Source organism: Oryctolagus cuniculus, chromosome 9 (genome assembly GCF_051225735.1).
Source record: "Oryctolagus cuniculus isolate XC-2025 breed Fujian yellow rabbit chromosome 9, ASM5122573v1, whole genome shotgun sequence".
NCBI lineage: Eukaryota > Metazoa > Chordata > Mammalia > Lagomorpha > Leporidae > Oryctolagus > Oryctolagus cuniculus.
Genome location: NC_142875.1, coordinates 91,285,037 through 91,303,903, shown reverse-complemented (window position 1 = coordinate 91,303,903; position 18,867 = coordinate 91,285,037). Strand labels below are relative to the sequence as shown.

General features: G+C 52.8%; 1 protein-coding gene across 4 annotated transcripts; it reads left to right on the top strand.

Moving 5' to 3' along the window:
* Positions 1–320: 320 nt before the first annotated feature.
* GJA3 (gap junction protein alpha 3) lies at positions 321–17,417 on the top strand. 4 transcript variants are annotated; one of them, XM_070048415.2, is made up of 4 exons: positions 943–1,150; positions 12,047–12,123; positions 13,883–13,926; positions 14,963–17,417. In XM_070048415.2, the coding sequence occupies exon 4, from the start codon at positions 14,980–14,982 to the stop codon at positions 16,303–16,305; it is 1,326 nt and encodes a 441-aa protein (XP_069904516.2). In that variant the 5' UTR covers positions 943–1,150; positions 12,047–12,123; positions 13,883–13,926; positions 14,963–14,979; the 3' UTR covers positions 16,306–17,417. The 4 variants fall into 4 exon arrangements, with proteins under 4 accessions (XP_051706031.3, XP_051706032.3, XP_069904516.2 ...); XM_051850071.3 differs by lacking the exons at positions 12,047–12,123; positions 13,883–13,926 and adding an exon at positions 321–813 and having other exon boundaries at positions 1,091–1,150; XM_051850072.3 differs by lacking the exons at positions 12,047–12,123; positions 13,883–13,926 and adding an exon at positions 321–854 and having other exon boundaries at positions 1,091–1,150.
* The last annotated feature ends 1,450 nt before the right edge of the window (positions 17,418–18,867 follow it).

The window sequence follows — 18,867 nt, the reverse complement described above, 5'->3', positions numbered from 1 at the left end:
AGGCAGAGGGCTCCTGTGTCCTGCCTGAATTGAGTGGGGACAATAGCAGACAGCGACGGGTTTCTGTCGGGCAGCTCATTTACTTCATCTGGTGCGGCACCCCGCATCTCCCCGGAACGGCGACTCGAGGAGGGGACACCTCCCCACCATCGCAAGCCGGGCCAAGTTCCAAAGGCACTGGAACTCGTCCTTAAAAAAAAAAAAAAAAAAGTAAGAATCCGTATGACTGCCGGCCAAATTAAGTGTGTCTGACGGGAAGCAGGCCGGGGGCCGCTATTTATAGCAGCCTCTCGCCGGGCGCCCCGCCGCCACAGCACCGCGCTGTGAGGGCTCCTCCGCTGGGCCCTCTCTGGCTGGCCTGGGCGTCCCGCTCGGCTGCCCTAGCCTCGGCCCGACCCGGCCATCCAGGTCCAGGGCCTGCGTCGTCCAAGCTGCCGCACGCTGCAGACCCAGGAGCCCGGACGCCCACGCGCCCCTACTAGAGGCGCGCAATGCGGGGGTCTAAGACGCGCGCAAGCGGGCCGGAGGGCGCACCTACATGCGGAGGGGGTCTCCCCGAGGCAGGACAGCCAGGAGCCCGGGCTCTCAGCTCTTCCCATCCGAGGCGGTGGGAACGGCTCCGAAGGGTGTGGAGCGGCTGGGAGGAGCCCCCCGTCTCCACACCCTAGTGGCCGAGCCCGTAGGCCAGCTAGGGTGTGCGGTGCGGGGTGCAGGTGTGGGTGCGCAGTGGGGAAGTGGGCATGAGTGCGGGGTGCGGCTGCGAGCGCAGGGTGTAAGGACGCGTGCGGACTAAGGGTGCAGGTGCACGTGCAGGTACAGAGTGGGGATGCGGCCGAGCGCAGGTGGGGCCGCAGGTACGCAGCGCGGCGAGAGCGGAATGGGGGCTCACTGGCCCTGGCGCCGCCCCCGGGAGGCCTGGGACTGGGTCGCAGGCGGCGGGGGCGTGGCGCGGCGGCCGGGGCTGCGGCACCCCCGAGCGCAGCGTGCACTGGGGCGGCGGGGATGGCGGCCGGGGCTGGGAGGCCGGGCCCAGGCGCGGGGCGCACGCGTGAAGTTGCACCGCACGTGTAAAAAGAATTCTCCTTTTCAGAGCGGCCTGGAGCCCTGCTCAGGGAGGAGCGCGCCCGGGTCGCCGCCGCGGCAGAGCGGGGTAAGCGGGCTGGGGCGCCCGGGAGACCGGCGCCGGGCGGGGCACAAGGAGCCCGAAGGCGAAAGCGCGCACGTGTGCGGGTCGCAGACCCAAGCAATTCCTTCGGGGTTCTGGGCAAGGCTGTGGGAGCCGCAGGGCCAGACAGCGGGGCCGCCGGGGAAGTTCAGGATTCTTGCCCTTCCTTCTCTGCTCTCGGCGGAGAGCCCGTTCGCCTGGATGGAGGGCTCAAGTCTGCCTGGAGCGATTTTCCTGGGGGTGTCCTCGCCCGGGGCTGCTCCAGCCTTCAGTCTTAAGGACTGCAGTGTAGCTGAACACTCTGGAGGGGACCGGGCAGCCACGCGCTGCACCTGCATTGGGATTGCGTGGAAAGGAGATGGATTCGCCCACATTGTTTTAAGAAACTTTTTAAGTTTTGGGTTTTTATTTTCCGGCAGTACTTTAAGCTTAATTCCACGCTCTCGTTTGTTGGCCTGTATGCCGTGATGGTGTGTGTAAGTGTACAGAATTGACACGAGTGGAAAAACTCTGACCGGAGTTCTTGGAGGAGCCGGCGCCGCGCTAGGGAGCGGGCAGTGCGCGCTCTGCCGCGGCCGCGCCAGTCGGGCGACCGACCTCGCCTCCTCGGTGAGAAGTGACTGGCCGTGGCCCTGATATCCACGAGTTCAGAACGGGGGTGCTGAGGATGCGCGCCATCATTTCACGCGGGTCGCTGCGTGGGCCGAGAGACGTACCGCAAAGCAAACGTTAGAGATTAAAGAGGAAAGGGGGGAGGGTGTGCGTTTATTTTCCGAATGTGCCATGTAAACATCAGCTAATTTGGCACAAGGTCTACTGGCTCACCAGTTCGGTTCCCTTTGAGATAAGCGCGGGCCAAGGGCCGTGCACGTGTACAGTGTGGAGTAATTCACAAAACTGTACCGCTAGCAAATGAGAATGTGCTATGAGTACGATCTAGGACGTGCGAACTGGCTGAAAACTCCTAAAATACTGGCAGCTAACAAATGTTCGTTGTTTGCCAATGAGAAAACAATTTTGGACACAATTTCCTTCTTACTTCCATTTTTTAAATCCTTGTGTTCTGTTTCCTTAGTCATTATGTCTAGTTTTGCATTCGATTTTAAAGTAGGTTTGTGCATTTGCCACAGCCGTTCCTAAAGGCTGTCGTTATCTGAACATGGACCCAGCACACAATAAGTAGGATGTGCATATTGTTAGGATGAGACATCAGCCGTTACATATGCTTATGCACATACGTGAATGATGCAGTCGGGTTTGTAATGTGCTAAGATATTGATATGGAAAGCAGAGGCCTGGAGGAGACTCGATTTGCCCTGGATGGAGATGAAGAGACTCAGACAAACTCAGTTGCTTGCTGGGTGGTGAACAGTCTTCCTTCCTCCCTGTAGCCGGGCTGGGGAGCCTTTTTTTCTGCCAAGGGCCGTTTGGATATTTATAACATCATTTCCAGACTGCACAAAATTATCAACTAGAAAATGTATTGAGCTTGAGGACCAGGACCAGAGCAAATGATTTCCCAGGCTTGATCTGGGCCCCTGCTCTGCTGGCTCCTGGCTACCAGGGGACTTCAGAAAGTTCATGAAAATGCACGTTATGAAAAAAGCCTACATGGACTTCACAGGTTTTGCACCAACACAAACGTGTATTAAAATATTTTGAATTTCACTTTCCCTCGCACTTTTGCAAGTTCCCTGCAGTCTCACCGCTATCACTTCTGTTTCAATTCCTTCCTTCCTCACAAGTCCACCTCCCCCCCCCCCCCCCCCCCGAGACTGCAGGTGAACCTCCTGGAGCTAAGGACCCAGTGTGGCCGCTGGGGTGCCTCCAGCGCACAGCAGAGTGCCACAGCCTCGCCGGGCTCTGAGCTGTGTTTGCTGAGCTGGAGATGGTGGGAAACCCAGCACGTGCGGCCTCAGCAGCGCACAGTTCGGTCCATCAGGTGATGGGTGTTGTGATTTCAGGGCAGGCACCATGTAGTAATGCAATTTAACCCGCACTTCCCTTCTTAAAGGGGCGGGATCCTTCCTCGTGGGAGCGAGCTTGGTCCTCTCCTGCTTGTTTGATTTTATGTCTCTTCCCTGCCTCCACAGACTTTTCTGCGCTCTCACATTTTGTCTTCTCTAATTTGAAGAATTCGTGGTTTACTTCAGATTTACTGTGAACAAGCCCATGAAACTCATTCTAAAAATCACTCCCTTTTTTTTTTCCTTCAGCCCGCCTGATTACCTTAATAAGGTATGGCTCATTTATCCATGAAATCCCATTTCCTGCTAGCTTCAAAATGAATCTTTTATTCTAGAATGTAGACGAGATGTCCAGTTATACACTCCTCCATGGAGATCAAGATAGGAAAAATGAGATTACATTTTTGCAATAGAAATGATGATTTCTACAAAACAGAAAATATTTTTTAAAAATTTATTTATTTATTTGAAAGGCAGAGCTACAAAGAGGCAGAGGCAGAAAGAGAGAGAGGTCTTTCATCTGCTGTTTCACTCCTCAAATGGCCACAATGGCTGGAGCTGGGCTGATGTGAAGCCAGGAGCCTCTTCCAGGTCTCCCACGTGGGTGCAAGGACCCAAGGACTTGGGTCATCTTCTACTGCTTTCCCAGGTCATAGCAGAGAGCTGGATTGGAAGTGCAGCAGCCAGGACTTGAACCAGTGCCCATGTGGGATGCTGGCACTGCAGACAGCAGTTTTACCCGCTACACCACCGTGCAGGCCCCTCTGAGCAATTTTTATAAAAGGTAAAAATGCTCCCTTTGGACACTTTGGACTGGAAGGAAAGAGTAAAAGCTTAAAAGGTGCTCCAACCCATGTGTCTCAGCACACAAGGGGACTTCAAAAAGTTTTTGGAAAATGGGATTAAAAGATAAGTTTATTTTGGTGCAAAACATTTTGAAAGTCATGCATTCAGAGGTGTTTAGAAAGTTCACAGAAAACACCCATGATGAAAAAATCGTGCACTTCCTGCATACTTTCTGAAACATACAGTGTGTGAGAGCGCCTCATGGAGCAAAAGGCAGCCGTCACAATCAGTGCTCTCTGCCTGGTGCCTAAACCCATTGGAAATGGGAAGGAAAGGTGGACCGGGAAGCCGAGGCCGGGGCTTTCTGGGCGGCTCCAGCACCGTGGGCTGTGCAGCGTGAGGAAGCCTTGAAACCCTCTCTGGCGCTCCATTTTGTGGTCTATGAGGATAAACCAGACCACTTCTGAGGTTCTCCCAGCTTTGAAATGCTATGATTTCACTTCTCCCTGGATAATGAGTGAGCTTCCTGAAGGATGTCGCTTGGCTTTGTGTAAGAAAATCACCTTTTAACTGGCCATCCTCTGTTTATGAGGTCAACACCCAACACATCTTCAGAAACCTGACTCCTGTTGGGTCGATGTGAGCGAGCCTGCGCAGGTCTCGGCTGTGCTAAAGCACCCCTGTAATTGTCTCCACTGGATAAACAGCCCTTGCCCCAAGTCCCGTCAGAAAGTAGGGGACTGTTCAGGGCCATCTTCCTGGGAGGGTCATGACTTTTTCTTTCCCCATCATTCAGTTAGGAAACTCAGCACTCAGGCTGAAGTAAGAACGCCGAGTGTGCTGAACGAACACATCACCCCCACGTCTGACATGCGAGTGTGGCGCTTCAGCAATCCTGGCGGAGTCTTTGCAAAACTTAACGATGTCATTTGACAGCTGGCAGGGGACACTAGGGGACTAGGCTCCGGGCAGTGGAGCCGGGGAACCCCAACAGGCTGGCCATGGAGGGCCCTGGAGCACCTGCCTGCATGTCTTCCGTCAGTGGAGCTGCAGGAAGACCACCTGCTAATGTCCCCACTTAATGTCGCAGCTGTGCCTGGGGAAATGGGGACTTCACACTCAAGTCCTGGAGGGCGTATTCATTTTATTCAGTAGTTTCCAGAAGAGAAGACGCTGCACCACCGCATCAGGTGTGTTTTCTAACTTGACCTTCCTTGATTCTGAAGATGCTTGCTTCTCAGTTGGCGCAGTTGTTTCCATCAGTGTCAAATGGAAGCTTTTAAGTCACACGAGAGGTCAAAAGAGAAAAAAACTGGTGAGCTCTTCCCTTTGATGTGACATGAAAAGTATGTCCCAGGCTTACCTTCGTCACATAAAGACTGGGGGCAGGTGACTCTCCAGGTCCTCATAAATGGCTAAAACCCCCACATGAAAGGGAAATAGGGTGCTGATAATAAGAGCACGTAGGTGGCAGGAATTATTACTAGTGCTTTCTGCTCGTGCTTATTTCACAAGTAATGTGTGTGGGCAGGTTACTAATACAGTTTAAAAACAGTCTTGTGTTTCTGGAAGTTTTTTTTTTTTTCCTTAAAATTAAAAGTCAATAATCCTATCAGTGCTTTAGAACTAGTAATAAAAACTTACAAATTTCGTGATTTATAACAGTTGGTTCTGGATGAGGGTCATCTTTCCTGACAAAGCTGGAGAATACTGAAAAGTTAACTAGTAGAATCCATGCGCTTTCAAATTAGAACTGAGAACTCCTGGAACCATACAATTCCTAATGTTACACTCAGACAAAAGTGCCCTTTTATAGTAATATGTGTAAACACTAAAGTTGGCATTATTTATTAAAAAGACCCACAGGTATATTTTGTAGATTTTTTCCTATATATAATGAATATAAAATTCATTGTTAAGACATTGGGAAAAAATAACAAACTAAACCATGATTCTTTATAAAACATACCAAATTTGATTCTTTAAGAATTAAAGAAAAACTTCTAGCAATGCTAATATTCAAAATGCCTCAAATAAGCAATCTTTAGAATGAAACATAAGACTCTAACTACAAATACCATACAGTTTCTAAGCCATAAGAAAATGCCATGAATAATTTTGAAATAAGTCTGAAACTTGAAATGGAAATAATTTGACTGCTCGGTATTAATTGTTATGCTGTCTTGTTTGGGGAGGAAGGACAAGAACCAATTCTGTGCATCTTCAACACATATGCAGATTTTTATGAGAATATTTTCTGTCCCAGGTTGGTTGCATTGTGAATTTAGCAGCCATAGGCATAGAGGCTCACTGTCCTGTCTTAAAAGTGAAAGATTGAAATAGGCAGGCAAAGGATGAAAGAAGGTAATGGAAAAACCGTCTCTCCACTAACTAAAGAGTTAACTTAGTAAGCCTATGTTTCATTGTATCAAAATCTGTGACTCTTTCAGGCCACAATGTCTTTTTGATATGTGGCAGATCAGCAATGACAAAAATTACCATCTCAGCCACCACTGCCCCCATTAGCAAACGTTGCTAATTGGACATAAACTCCTCCTGGCTGAGCCCGCACATGGCTGTCACAATCCTTCTCACAGTGTTCCAGGAAATAGTGGTGGGGCACAGTAGGTTAAGCCACCATTGCAACACTGGCATCCCATATCTGAGCACTGGTTTAAATCTCTGCTACTTCACTTCCAATCCAGCTTCCTGCTAATGCGGCTGGGAAAGCAGCAGAAGATGGCCCAGGTAGCTGGATTCCTACATTGTCAGTCCCTGGCTTCAGCCTGCCTTAGCTCTGGCTGCTGCTGCCCTTGGGGGATGAACCACACACTTTTTGGGGTGCTGATTCCCTTGTAGTCTTAACTTCAGCTGGCATCTGGTTTGTGGGGAAATGGAATAAACAATAAGCTTATTTTGGGGGCAAAATATGTTGCAATCCATGCACATGGGGGGGGGTTTCAAAAAAAATTCACAGAAAGTGTGCATTGTAAAAAAAACTGTGGATGAATTCCAAATTATTTTTGCATCAAAACAACCTTATCTTTTAACCCCACTTTCCTACAAACTTTGTTTTTAAAAGATCTCTTTATTTACTTGAAAGGCAAGAGAGAGAGAGATACAGGGAAAGATGAGACAGAGAGAAAGAGACAGAGAGAGAGAGAGCTTTTATCTGCTGGTTCACTCCACAAATGGCCACAACCACTCGGTCTGGGCTAGGCTGAAGCCAGGAGCCAGGAACTCCATCTGGGTCTCCCACAGGGTTGGCAGGTGCGCAGTGACCTGGGAGGGACTTGGCAGTGAAAAGCACCCCCCCACACACACCCGGGGAGCACCCTCGCACACCTGCCACCACCAGAGAGGTCTTCGAAGCAGGAGTGACTGACAGCTCAACACTCCCTCAGGCTCCCAGGAGTGAAGACAAGGCCTCTGGGCTCTTCCAGGGAATAGGCAGAGGCCGTTTGTGGGGTGAACAGAGGTACACTTGTTTTGATGAACCTAGAACGGTAAGGATAGAATCACGCACAGGTGGAAGAAGGCTCAGGGCGTGGAGGCCATGGAGTTCTTCTCTGGACAGGACTCCGGGCAGCAGAGAGAGTGGGGCCAGGCCGGGGGGGAGGAGGCAGGCTGGGGAGGGAGGTGAGAGGGCAGGCGTGGGAGGAAAGGCTCTCGAAAGTGTTGACAAGACTCTTGCCAGTGAGGTCAAAAGGGAGGTCACTCTGGGGGTGGGGGGCAGGCCTCAGGCCCTTGAGAAGAAGAGAGAGCCTGATGAGCAGAGAGGATGAGAGACGCCAGGTTCCACCTGCGCCTCGTTCCCCCAAACCCTAACCAGGCTCCACATCCACCGTGAAGATGCAGCCGTTCAGGTGAGGCCATATGAGGCCACCCATGCCAGGGGCTCTCCCAGGCCCGAGGACTCCGCACTGAACTGCAGAACTCCGGCCAGGGGCGGCTGGCCCTGGCCTAGCAGAAGGCGTGAACCAGGCAAAGTCAGGGTTCTCAGACGCACCACGTGCTCTGGGGCAGGGAGCCAGAGGCAGAGGCAGGGGGCACGAAGCACTTGGGAGGCAGGCAAGGGCTCGGTGGCAGCGTCCGTCCCCACAGGACAGTGAGAGAACAGGACCTGGCAGCTCAGCCAGGCAGGGGAGGCCGGGAGGCGGCCACAGCACACACCCCGAGCATGTGGGCTCTGACTTCCAGAGTGACGAGACGGCCCTGGGGGCGCCCAGCAGAGCAGCACCGTCCGACCTGCATGTTTCCAGGACTACCGAGGTGCTGCGCTCAGAACCTTCTAGCGGGAAATGGTGGGCAGGCACAGAGCATCCCGTGAGCATGCAGCGGTGAGGGACAGCTGAGCCTGTACCAGGCTGGAGGCGGAGCCTGTGGGATGCGCTGGACTGGGGTTTGGAGGACCAAGGAGGGGCCCAGGAGGATGCTGGAGCTCAGGACCAAACTGAAGCAGTAGAACCGCCTTTTACTGCAAGGGGAGACCGGAGGAGGGGCAGGCTTGGGAGGGGCAGGGCGATCATGAGGGCTAGGGCTTTTCTAAACGTTCGTGGACAGAGGCTGGCGTGGAGATGCAACGGGTTAAGCCCACTTGTGACACAGGTGTTCCAGACTGGGGTGCCAATCCTCATCCTAGCTCTTCTGCTTCTGATCCAGCATTCCTGCTAATACACCCGAGAAAGCAGCAGCCGATGACCCAAGTCCCTGGGCCTCTGACACCCTGTGGGAGACCCAGATGGAGTTCCTGGCTCCTGGCTTCACATTGTCTGCCAAATGGCTTCAACAGCCAGGTCTGGGCCAGGCTGAAGCCAGGAGCCTAGAACTCCTTCCTGCTCCCCAACGTGGGTGCAGGGGCCCAAGCACTTGAACCATCCTCTGCTGCTTTCCCACGCCATTAGCAGGGAGCTGGGTTGGAAATGGAGCAGCCGAGACTTGAACGAGTGCCCTTATGGGGTGCTGGCACCGCAGGCGGTAGCTTTACCCACTGCACCACAATGCCCGCCCCAAAGGTAGAAAGTTCTAAAGTAACTTTGCCATGCTACTGAGAGAAAAAGGACGCTGACAAAAAGTGAAATGTAATAAGAAGTGGAACAAATAACTCTTCAGAGCACAGATTCCAAGAAGCTAATAAAAGCCTAACTTTGTGACTTGTCCAGCTTTAACCCGAGGCAGTCGCGGGGCTGTGGGGACTCGGCTCCATTTCAGTCCCTTCCCCCACGTGGCTGTCAGACCCTCCCTGAGGCACACGCAGGAGTCACGGGCCGTCTCCCTGCATTGCTGTTCTTCTGTCGCTTGTGCACTTTGTCAGCTTCCGGGTGGGGAGAAGCTGCAGCTGCAGACCCCTGCTGGCCTCTGGCGTCCCCCCCACCCAGCTGCTCACCGGGACCTCCTGCCGTGACTTCCAACACAGACCGACCACCCTGAAACCAAAGCCTCCGCCTTTCCTCCCAGTCTCATCCCAGCACAGCCCAGCGTTTCCCAGGGGGACCGGCCTAGAGCTGGCAGCGTATGGTTAAGCCCCCGTATCCTGCTCTGTCTTTGCCTGCAGAGTGTCTGGTCCCTTTCTGTCCCTGCCACCCAGCCCATGGCCTTCAACACTCACCCCCGAGCCCTGGGCCCCTCTGCTTCAATGCCCCTCACACCTCTCCCCTCTCAAAACTCTTTCTCAGCTGGCTGGTTCACCTGGACCGCAAATGTCTGCTGTGTGCCAAGCGTGGCCAAAGCCTGCTTCTGCTGCTCCGAAAGCAGCCTGCTGAAGTCACTGCGTTCTGACCCGAAACCCCCGCTCCCCTCTCCATGGGGATTTCTCCCTCCTTTCCAAAGCCACAGCTAATCCCAGCGCCGATCCTACTCTGCACAAAGCCTGCCCTGGCTACCTGTGTTACTATTAGTAACCCTTTGTTCTGGAATCCCTGTGCATACAAGCGAGGGCACTTCCCAAAGTTCATGGAAAATGGAATTGAAAGGTACATTTAGGGGCAGGCATTGTGACCCAGAAGGCCAAGCCACTACTTGAGATGCCCACATCTCCTATCAGAGTGCCGGTTCCAGGACCAGCCGCTCCACTTCCAATCCAGCTTCCTGCTAATGCACCTGGGAAAGCAATGGAAGATGGCCCAAGGGCTTGGGTCCTAGGTTTTTGTGGGAGACCTACATGGAGTTCCTCTCTCTCTCTCTCTCTCTCTCTCTGTTTCTCCCTGTGTGTGTGTGTGTGTGTGTGTGTGTATGTGACTTATAAAGTTTATGGAGTATAAAAAATTTCTGAAAGTCATGCATATGTTCAAAAAATTCATGGGAAATACTTGTTATAAAAATCTATGCATGAGTGTCGAAATTTTTTGCACCAAATTAAACTTAGCTTTTGATTCCATTTTTTCACAAGCTTTTTGACATGCCCTCATGTCTATTATGTAGCTTCCTTTTTAAAAAAAAAAAAGATTTATTTGAAAGGCAGAGTTACAGAGAGAAAGGAAGAGACAGACAGAGGGGAGACCTTCCATCCAACGTCACTAGGCAATGCCCTCCTCCTAGGGGACCAGTGTTGCACCTGCAGCCTGTCATGGGAACATTGCGGTGGTGTGTGACTGCCTCTAAAACGTGTGTGGCATTCTGTCGTAGACCACGTGCACCTCATAACATCAGGGAAGCCCGCCCTGAGCCCTCCCAGTCCCCGGTGAGCACCAGGCATTCCTTCACTCGGCCCTGTGTGCTCTTCCCGCTCCATGGCAGCCCCGTGGATCCTGGAGTCCCTCAGTGCCCGTTCGCGGTACTAACCGCTCCCAGCAGAGTGTCACTGTGCCCAGTATGGTTCACACCTGCTGATGTGGCCATGGGATGTGACTGCAAAGTGATACCGCCGTCTCGGTCTCCCTGGCCCACAGGGAACGTGTCCCAGCTTCCCCAGTGGGTACCTGGAACCGCAAACAGCACTGAATCCTGTCTGCACTGAGGCCGGGTTTTCCCTGCACCTGTGTATATCCCTGTGAAAGTGTTATTTGTAAATCGGCCACAGAGAGAGACCAACGGCATCAGAAACACCACTGCTAGCATTTCAGTGGCATCTCTCCTTCCTCTATGTGGGTGTGTGGCTGTGTGTACAACACCTGGTATCAGGCTTTTGTCGTTTATCATTATAGCCTATTTCATTAATGTTCTTAAAATCATATTTAATGGCCACTTTATATTTTAGAGGATCTGAAAGCACTGTGGCTTTTCATGCGTGCCTGGCCTTATTCTGTAAAGACTGTAAGGTAGTATATCAGTTAGGAATTGTCTGAGACAGAAACGCTAAGTGAACAACAGGGTTCCCCCCACCCCTCACATAGGAAGTCTGGAGGTAGCTGATGGGGTTAACTCTTCAGCTCCACAACGTCAAAGCAGATGGCTTAGGAATTTGTTGACCATTCTCTCATGCATACTGACTCACGTCTGCAAAGAGGCTGCACAGTGTCAGTCATCACATCTGGACTCAGGATAGAAAGAAGCAGGAAAGGACAGCACAAGCAGCATCTGCCCTTCTCTTAGAAGACCAAAGCTTCCCAGAAGTTCCCTAGCTGCCTTGCTCAGTTTGCTGGCATATAACAAAATACCAGAGACTGAGTAACTTACAAAAACAGAAGCTTGTTCAACTCAGGTTTCTATAGGCATGGAAGTCTGAGAGCATCTAGAGGGGAGGGTCCTCCTGCTGCATCGCCACTTGGTGGAGGACATGGCAAGACAGAGCCAGAGTGTCATCTCAGGTCTCCCGCTCTCCTTGTAACACCACTAACCACCTTACCTGACCCTAACTAACGCCCAATGGCCCTACCTCGATTCATGAATGAATTTGAGGATGGAGTTCCCGACAAGTGAACTCTGGACACACATCCAAACTGTGGCCCCAGCAGACTTGTTAGACCTCACTGGACCAAACTGCCCTTCATGTCACCTCCAGCCCCAGGGAGTGTGGGGGGAGCAGCAAGCATGTCCCTGCCCAGTCACAGCAGAGGCAGGCCAGGGGGAAGAGGTGACCATGGAGCTGGGCTGGCCAAACTGCCACGTCAGCTGTGGGGACAGCTGGCCCCACTGTGAGTGGTCAGCCATCAACCTTCAGTGGACATTCCTGTTACTTGTAACTTTACAGTAAACCATGTGCATCCATTCATCCAAACCTCGGATTGCTTCCTTAGTGTGATGTCCTGATGGAATTCAAAGTCAAAGGTAATGGTTCCATGTATACATCTTACACATGCTGCTGGCCTTCTTTCCGGAAATACCTCACCCACAAGTGCCTTACCTTGCAAAGTGTGTGTCCATTGTGGACACACTCCTGGTGGTCCCACCTCTGGGACTTGGCGAGCTGTGGCCATTGCCAGAGCACAGGCAAAGCCTCTGGGTGGCAACATGGCATCATTCCCATAGGTTACACTCGTCCAAGGCCGAATATTTGAGTATTTTGAGCTCCTGGTCCTAAAGGGTCTGGAGAGAGCCAGGCTAGCACAGAGGAGCCGAAAGAGGCTGCAGGCAGTGCCCGTGTCCCCGTCCAGTGACTTTACTAGCTGAATAAGTAATGTTTCTCAGCAGGTGCACAGTGGGCATTTCGGGGACATTCACTGTGGAGTCTCCCCTAGCATTGCAGAATATATTTTTTAAAGTATTTATTTATTTTAGAAGCAGAGCTACAAAGAGAAGCAGAGACAGAGAGAGAAGGGTCTTCCATCCTCTGGCTCACTGCCCAAATGGCCACAACAGCCGGAGCTGGGCCAGTCCAAAGCCAGGAGCCAGGAGTTCCTTCTGGGTCTCCCACCTGGGTGCTGGAGCCCAAGGACTTGGGCCATCCTCCACTGCTTTTCCAGGCCATAGCAGAGAGCTGGATCAGAAGAAGAGGATCTGGGACTTGAACTGGCACCTATATGGGATGCTGGCACCCACAGGTAGAGGCTTAGCCCATTATGCCACAGCGCCGGCCCCGGAATATTTTGCCTCCTTGGATCTCCAGGGAAATGCCAACAGTACAGTCCTTTTGTGACAAGTAGAGAATTCCCCTTGCTCTCTGTGCTGGGTGCAGCTGGCCTTGTGAGAGGTAGGAACCCTCCTGGCCCGTGGACCATGGAGCAGGGGGAGAGGCTGCAGCAGCCAGGTGGTCTCCAGACCACATGCCATGAACGTCCTGGGACAGCCAGGGGAGAGGTCACCTGTGGGAGGATGGAGGGAACCTCCTGGAACAGAGCGGTCCCAGGCCATGGCGAGGAGCAAGAGAGAGCCCAGGGCACTCGTTAGGCCTGAGTGGGCTGTCCTTAACGGTAATGCAGAGACAATGAGAGGTGGACAGGACAGACCCTGGATTGCGTGGCGAGTTTCAGGTTGGAAAAGCAGCATGGGCAAAGGCATAGAGGTAGCTTGAAGGATGGAAGCAGCTCCATGTGCCCAGTGCTGGGACCAACACTGATGGACCTTGCCTGCCGTGCGTGGGTTTTGTCCTGTGCGGTGTGTTAGCTCTCCAGCAGACTGCAGAGAGTGGAGGTGGTCTAAGGGCAGAGCTGCCATCGGGGACCTTGGTGATAGTCGGAGGGTGGAGGTGAGTGAAGAGTCAGAACTGATGGGAGTGGGCATCGTGGTGCCATGGGTTAAGCTGCTATGTGGGATCCCTGCATCTCACACTGGAGTGCCTGGGATCGACTCCCACATCCAGTTTCCTGCGAATGCACCAGAGAGGTGCAAGTACTCGAGTCTCTGCCCTCGTGTGGGAGACTCAGATGGAGTTCCTGGTTCCTGACTTTGGCCTGGTCCAGATCTGGCTATTTGTGCATTTAGGGAGAGAACTAGTGGTTGGAAGTGCTCCCTCTAATAAATATGAATAAATAAGCTTGGAGAAGCAGGAGGCAACCTAGAAGGGTTCCCTGACTTCCTTCACCGGGAGGAGTGGGTTGTTTCACGTACAGTCCTTACATTTCTAAAGTAAAATGTCTCACCTTCTAAGAACACGCGGAAGGATGCCAATCGCAGCATGGGACAAGGAGCCAGGTAAGATAAGTGAATAGTAAGCTTTCTCTACAGATCTCAAATGACCAGAGCGAAAGCTGCAGTTTTATTCTAAAAGAGGGTTAACATTTTATCTGCTTCTTTAGACTTTCTACCAAGTGTTGTTTTGTTTTATTTGCCTTGCAATTCATTCATAAAAAAGCAGTATTTAAAAAAAAATTTAAATTCACAATTGGTTCCACTGACGACCTGGCCATACTCTCACAGCTGAGACAGCTTTCCAGGCTGCAGAGAGTGGTGGTAACAATATCATAACACCTTCCAGTTCCTGTTCCCAGTGTCGGGCCTGCAGCCTGGGCCCTGCCCACACCAGGCGTCCTCTTTGAGCCCAGTGCCCTTGGGCACTCCAGCCCAGCTGGGCCCTAGCAGGGCAAAGCCCTGCAGCCTGTTCCTTTGCTGAACTGTGTAGGTTAACCAGTCTTAGCAGGCCCCAGTGTGCCTGGCTGGAGCCCTGGTCACCCAGGGCACCACCTTGGGCCCCCAGCACCTCTTCGATTCCACCATGCCCACATCCACCACCCATGCAGCTTTGTCCGGGTGTTCCATTTGGGCTTTTGTGAGGGCACCTGATAGGTGATGGGTGGGATTTTAGGTTGGATGTGAATTGACACTGAGTCCCACAGCGAGATGTATCCACTCTAGTCCCATCCTGCTGGTGACATGGAGAAGGTCCCGCTTTGATACTGGTGCAGTGAACCTGGTATTCACTGGTAGTTTCAGAGGCTAGGCGCTTCCCTCCTGTGTACCTTAAAGCGTCCCACTCAGAATGTACACCGTAAATGACAAGCACCGGAACCCTGTTGATTAGGGGCCAGTGACAAGCAGCCCGTCTGTGCGTGTTCAGTAGGGATGGAGTTTTCGTTTGTTTGTCTGTTTCCCACAGAACCCTTTTGGATCCGCGGTCCGCGGGATGGGAGGGCTGGTTGTGAGTGAACACTCACACGGCAAAGGTCCGTCTCAGCACCGTCCCCACCGCAGGCCGTCCCTTGCGTGTTAACCGCAGTGTGTTCCCTCGCAGGTTAGGAATCTGGAGCAATGGGCGACTGGAGCTTTCTGGGGAGACTACTCGAGAACGCGCAGGAGCACTCCACGGTCATTGGCAAGGTCTGGCTGACGGTGCTGTTCATCTTCCGCATCCTGGTGCTGGGCGCCGCGGCCGAGGAGGTGTGGGGCGATGAGCAGTCTGACTTCACCTGCAACACCCAGCAGCCCGGTTGCGAGAACGTGTGCTACGACCGTGCCTTCCCTATCTCGCACATCCGCTTCTGGGCGCTGCAGATTATCTTCGTGTCCACGCCCACCCTCATCTACCTGGGCCACGTGCTGCACATCGTGCGCATGGAAGAGAAGAAGAAAGAGAGGGAGGAGGAGCAGCTGAGAAGGGACAACCCGCACCACGACGCCGCTGAGCTCTGCGTGCCCGCCGGCCACCAGGAGCCCCTGGGCTCGCCGGGCACGCAGGACAAGCCCGCTGCCCCGGTGCGGGACGACCGCGGCAAGGTGCGCATCGCGGGCGCGCTGCTGCGGACCTACGTCTTCAACATCATCTTCAAGACGCTGTTCGAGGTGGGCTTCATCGCCGGCCAGTACTTCCTGTACGGCTTCAAGCTGCAGCCGCTCTACCGCTGCGACCGCTGGCCCTGCCCCAACACCGTGGACTGCTTCATCTCCCGGCCCACGGAGAAGACCATCTTCATCATCTTCATGCTGGCCGTGGCCTGCGCGTCCCTCGTACTCAACGTGATAGAGATCTACCACCTGGGCTGGAAGAAGCTGAAGCAGGGCGTGACCAACCACTTGGGCCCGGACCCCTGCGAGGTCAGGCTGGGCGCCGCCGAGCCCCCGCTAGCGCTCGCGGAGCGCCCCGGGCCGCCCTCCGTCGCCATCGGCTTCCCGCCCAGCTACGCGCATGCCGCCGCGCTCCCGCAAGGACCGGCGCGGGCCTCGCCGCCCGCCGCTGGCCTGAGCGCGGCGGCCGCGGCCGAGGAGCGCGGGAAGGGCCAGGCCCTGCCCACGACCGAGCAGAACTGGGCCCCCACCCCAGTGGCCGAGGGGCAGCCGTCGTCGAGGAAGGCATCGCCGGCCGCGTCCAGCGCGGCCGCCCCGAGCCCCGCGGGCAGCAGCGCCAGCAGCCAGCCGCCCCGTCCCGAAGCCGGGCCGGGGGGCTCGGCTCCCCTGCTGCTGGGGGACGCGAGCGGCAGCGGCTCGGAGGAGGTGCCCTTGGGGGCGACGCCGGAAGAGGAGGAGCCGGCCGTGACCACCGCGGCTGAGATGCACGCGCCGCCCTTGCTCGAGGCGGACGCGGGCAGGTGCAGCAAAGCCAGCGGCGGTCGGGCCAGACCGAGTGACTTGGCCATCTAGGGATGGTCTCTCCAAGACAGCTTTGTAACCACCTTTTTCTAGGCACCAAAGTACCAGTTCGAATCGGCAGGTAGACTGCCCGAAAGGTGAGAGCGCTCCGGCGTCCCCGGCGGACGGAGGCACCGGGCTCCCGGGTTTAGTGCTTTGCTGTTCTTGACGCTGTGAGTTCCCCTGGGGGTGACGCCGACGCCGGTGGCACGGAGCTCTGCGGCCCCTGTAGGTAGCTGGGGAAGGGGGTGGCAGCGTCGGCGGCCCCTCCAGCCCCGGGGGCCATCAGGTTCTCCATTCCTGAGCTCTCCGGAGCCTCTGCGCAGCCCCGGGGGGACGCAGACACACTTAGCTCTATCTCTGTTTGATACTTTTAACTTAGAGTTGAATTTCATTTGGGCTGTTGGCCAAACTGCACTAAAAAAAGATTGAGAGCGAGGCCGCGGAGTGTCATTTGAGTTTCTGAAATCGCATGTGAAGGCCAGGCTATCAGGCTGCAGGCTTCATGACAGGTGACAAAGAGCAGGCACCCTGCAGAGGCCGAGGCCGCGGAGGGTGCTGGGTAGGAGCCAGGTGGCCGGGCAGCACACTCGGGGTGGTTTTTAAGCGGCTGCGCGAGTTGACATGACAGTGTGTCCGGTATGCCTTAGGTATTTATTTTTTAAATATTTTGTGCTTTGATGTGAATGGTACAGGTGTGCCCATTTTCTCCCCCAGTTTTGGAAGAAATGAAAAAAAAAAAAAAAGTCCAGAATACTTATTTATCCTAATACACATCAGCAACGAGTTCGGGCTTTTTTTTTTTTTTTTTTTTTTTTTTTTTTTTTTTTAGAAATTTTTCGATTTCATGAGCCAGCAAATTACTATGAGAAGGTACTACTATCTATGTTAAAAGCAGGGAGGGGGGATTTAAGTGCATTTCAAATACTTGAAGTTGTGAAGTTTTTGAATGAGAGATCCAAAGGTAGCTACTCTTGCCAGGAAAATTTATGCAGAGAAACCATGATGATCTACACTTTAACAACAACAACAAAGTGCAAAAGAAAATGCTTCAAGTTTCCTCGGCTTTCTTTGTGGGTAGCCTGTTTGCTTTCTAAAATGTAAATAAAAGTGTCTGGGTTTTACTCCTGTGTCAGACCGTGTGCTCATTGTGCGTCCTGTTTTCAGTCCACACAAGAGCCCCCCTGACAGGAAACTGTGGCTGTGTATGGGTGTGGCTAGAATGTCCCGTGGGGCATACACACGCCACTCGCTAAGAAACAATGGTAAGGTTGGTCCTATTTCTACTCAACTTTTTCACCTCCGACTTCCACTGAGGGTTGTTCACCAGATTCAGCAAAAGGCCGTGAACTTTCCCATTTAATTCATGTCTTTCTGTGAATTAAGTTCGTGGTGACTCATCTGTGGCCACACTCAACAACATACTTCCTGTTTTATTTTTTTAACCATTAAGAATTTGATTAGAAAGAAAACACCAGTCTTCTGAACAATAATAAAATAAAACCTTTCTCTCTAGCAAGATATTCCACAAAAAGTGGGGAGAGCTATAAATCATTTCTATGGACTTGAGACAGTCATATGGTTAATATGGCCCATGTAGTTTATCATGTCTCAATTTTTGGAACATTGTAACCTTCACTGGTTTTGTCCTGCATAGTAAAATAGCTCATTCATCAATGTATATATTCTGTGCATAAGCTTATGCCATTCTTACCACAGGGCACTATTCTCTGGCTGGAATATAATTTTCTGGTAATTTTGTTTTCCCCAGGAACCTTTTATTTAAGGTCTTCAAAGTTCATGCATTTCATAGTGATAGTGATTCTTCCCACCGTACCCACCCTCCCTCCTGTTTTATGTCCTGAGGGATCGTCCACTAACACCCTGATGAAAAGAACGCCATTTCCAGTGCTCGGATTCGTGTGTGAGTGGATCTGGGTCCAGGGAAATACTTTGGTAGTGCCTTCTGCTTGCTGCGGGATGCCTCGGCCAGTCACCTAGGCTGGAACGCCACAAACATTCCACACATATCCCCGCAGTCGTTCTCAGCCAGGTTAAAGAGGAAGAGCATTGAGCTCCTGGGAACATTATTTGAGTGACTCTTCATGTGCAGTGGATGCTTTAGGCTCAGGGCAGCAGGACTTCGTTCCCCTGAGTGAGCCCCGGCATTAAAAATCCTAGCGTGAAAAGCATCCTGAAAAGCTTTGGTCATTTTAGAAAATGTTACGGCTGTCATCACGGAGCTCAGGTGCCTTGCATTTCAGAGTGGAAGTGAACACTTACCTGGTTCTTTACGTTCTACCATAACAAATATGAGCAAGAAGAAGCAGCCTCTTGTGTAGCCCTAATTGATTTTGGGAGGGGTAGAGGAAGAGTGAGAACTGAAATTCTATTTAGTTTTTGCCTTTTTTAAGTTGATTTTAGGAGTGAGCAGTCTAGACTAGTGGTTAAGCCACTACTTGGGATGCCTGAATCCCACATCAGTGCTTGGATTTAAGTCCTGGCTCTGCTCCGGACTCTCACTTCCTGCAAATGTGGATCCCTGTCACCCACATGGGGAGACTCGGATTGAGT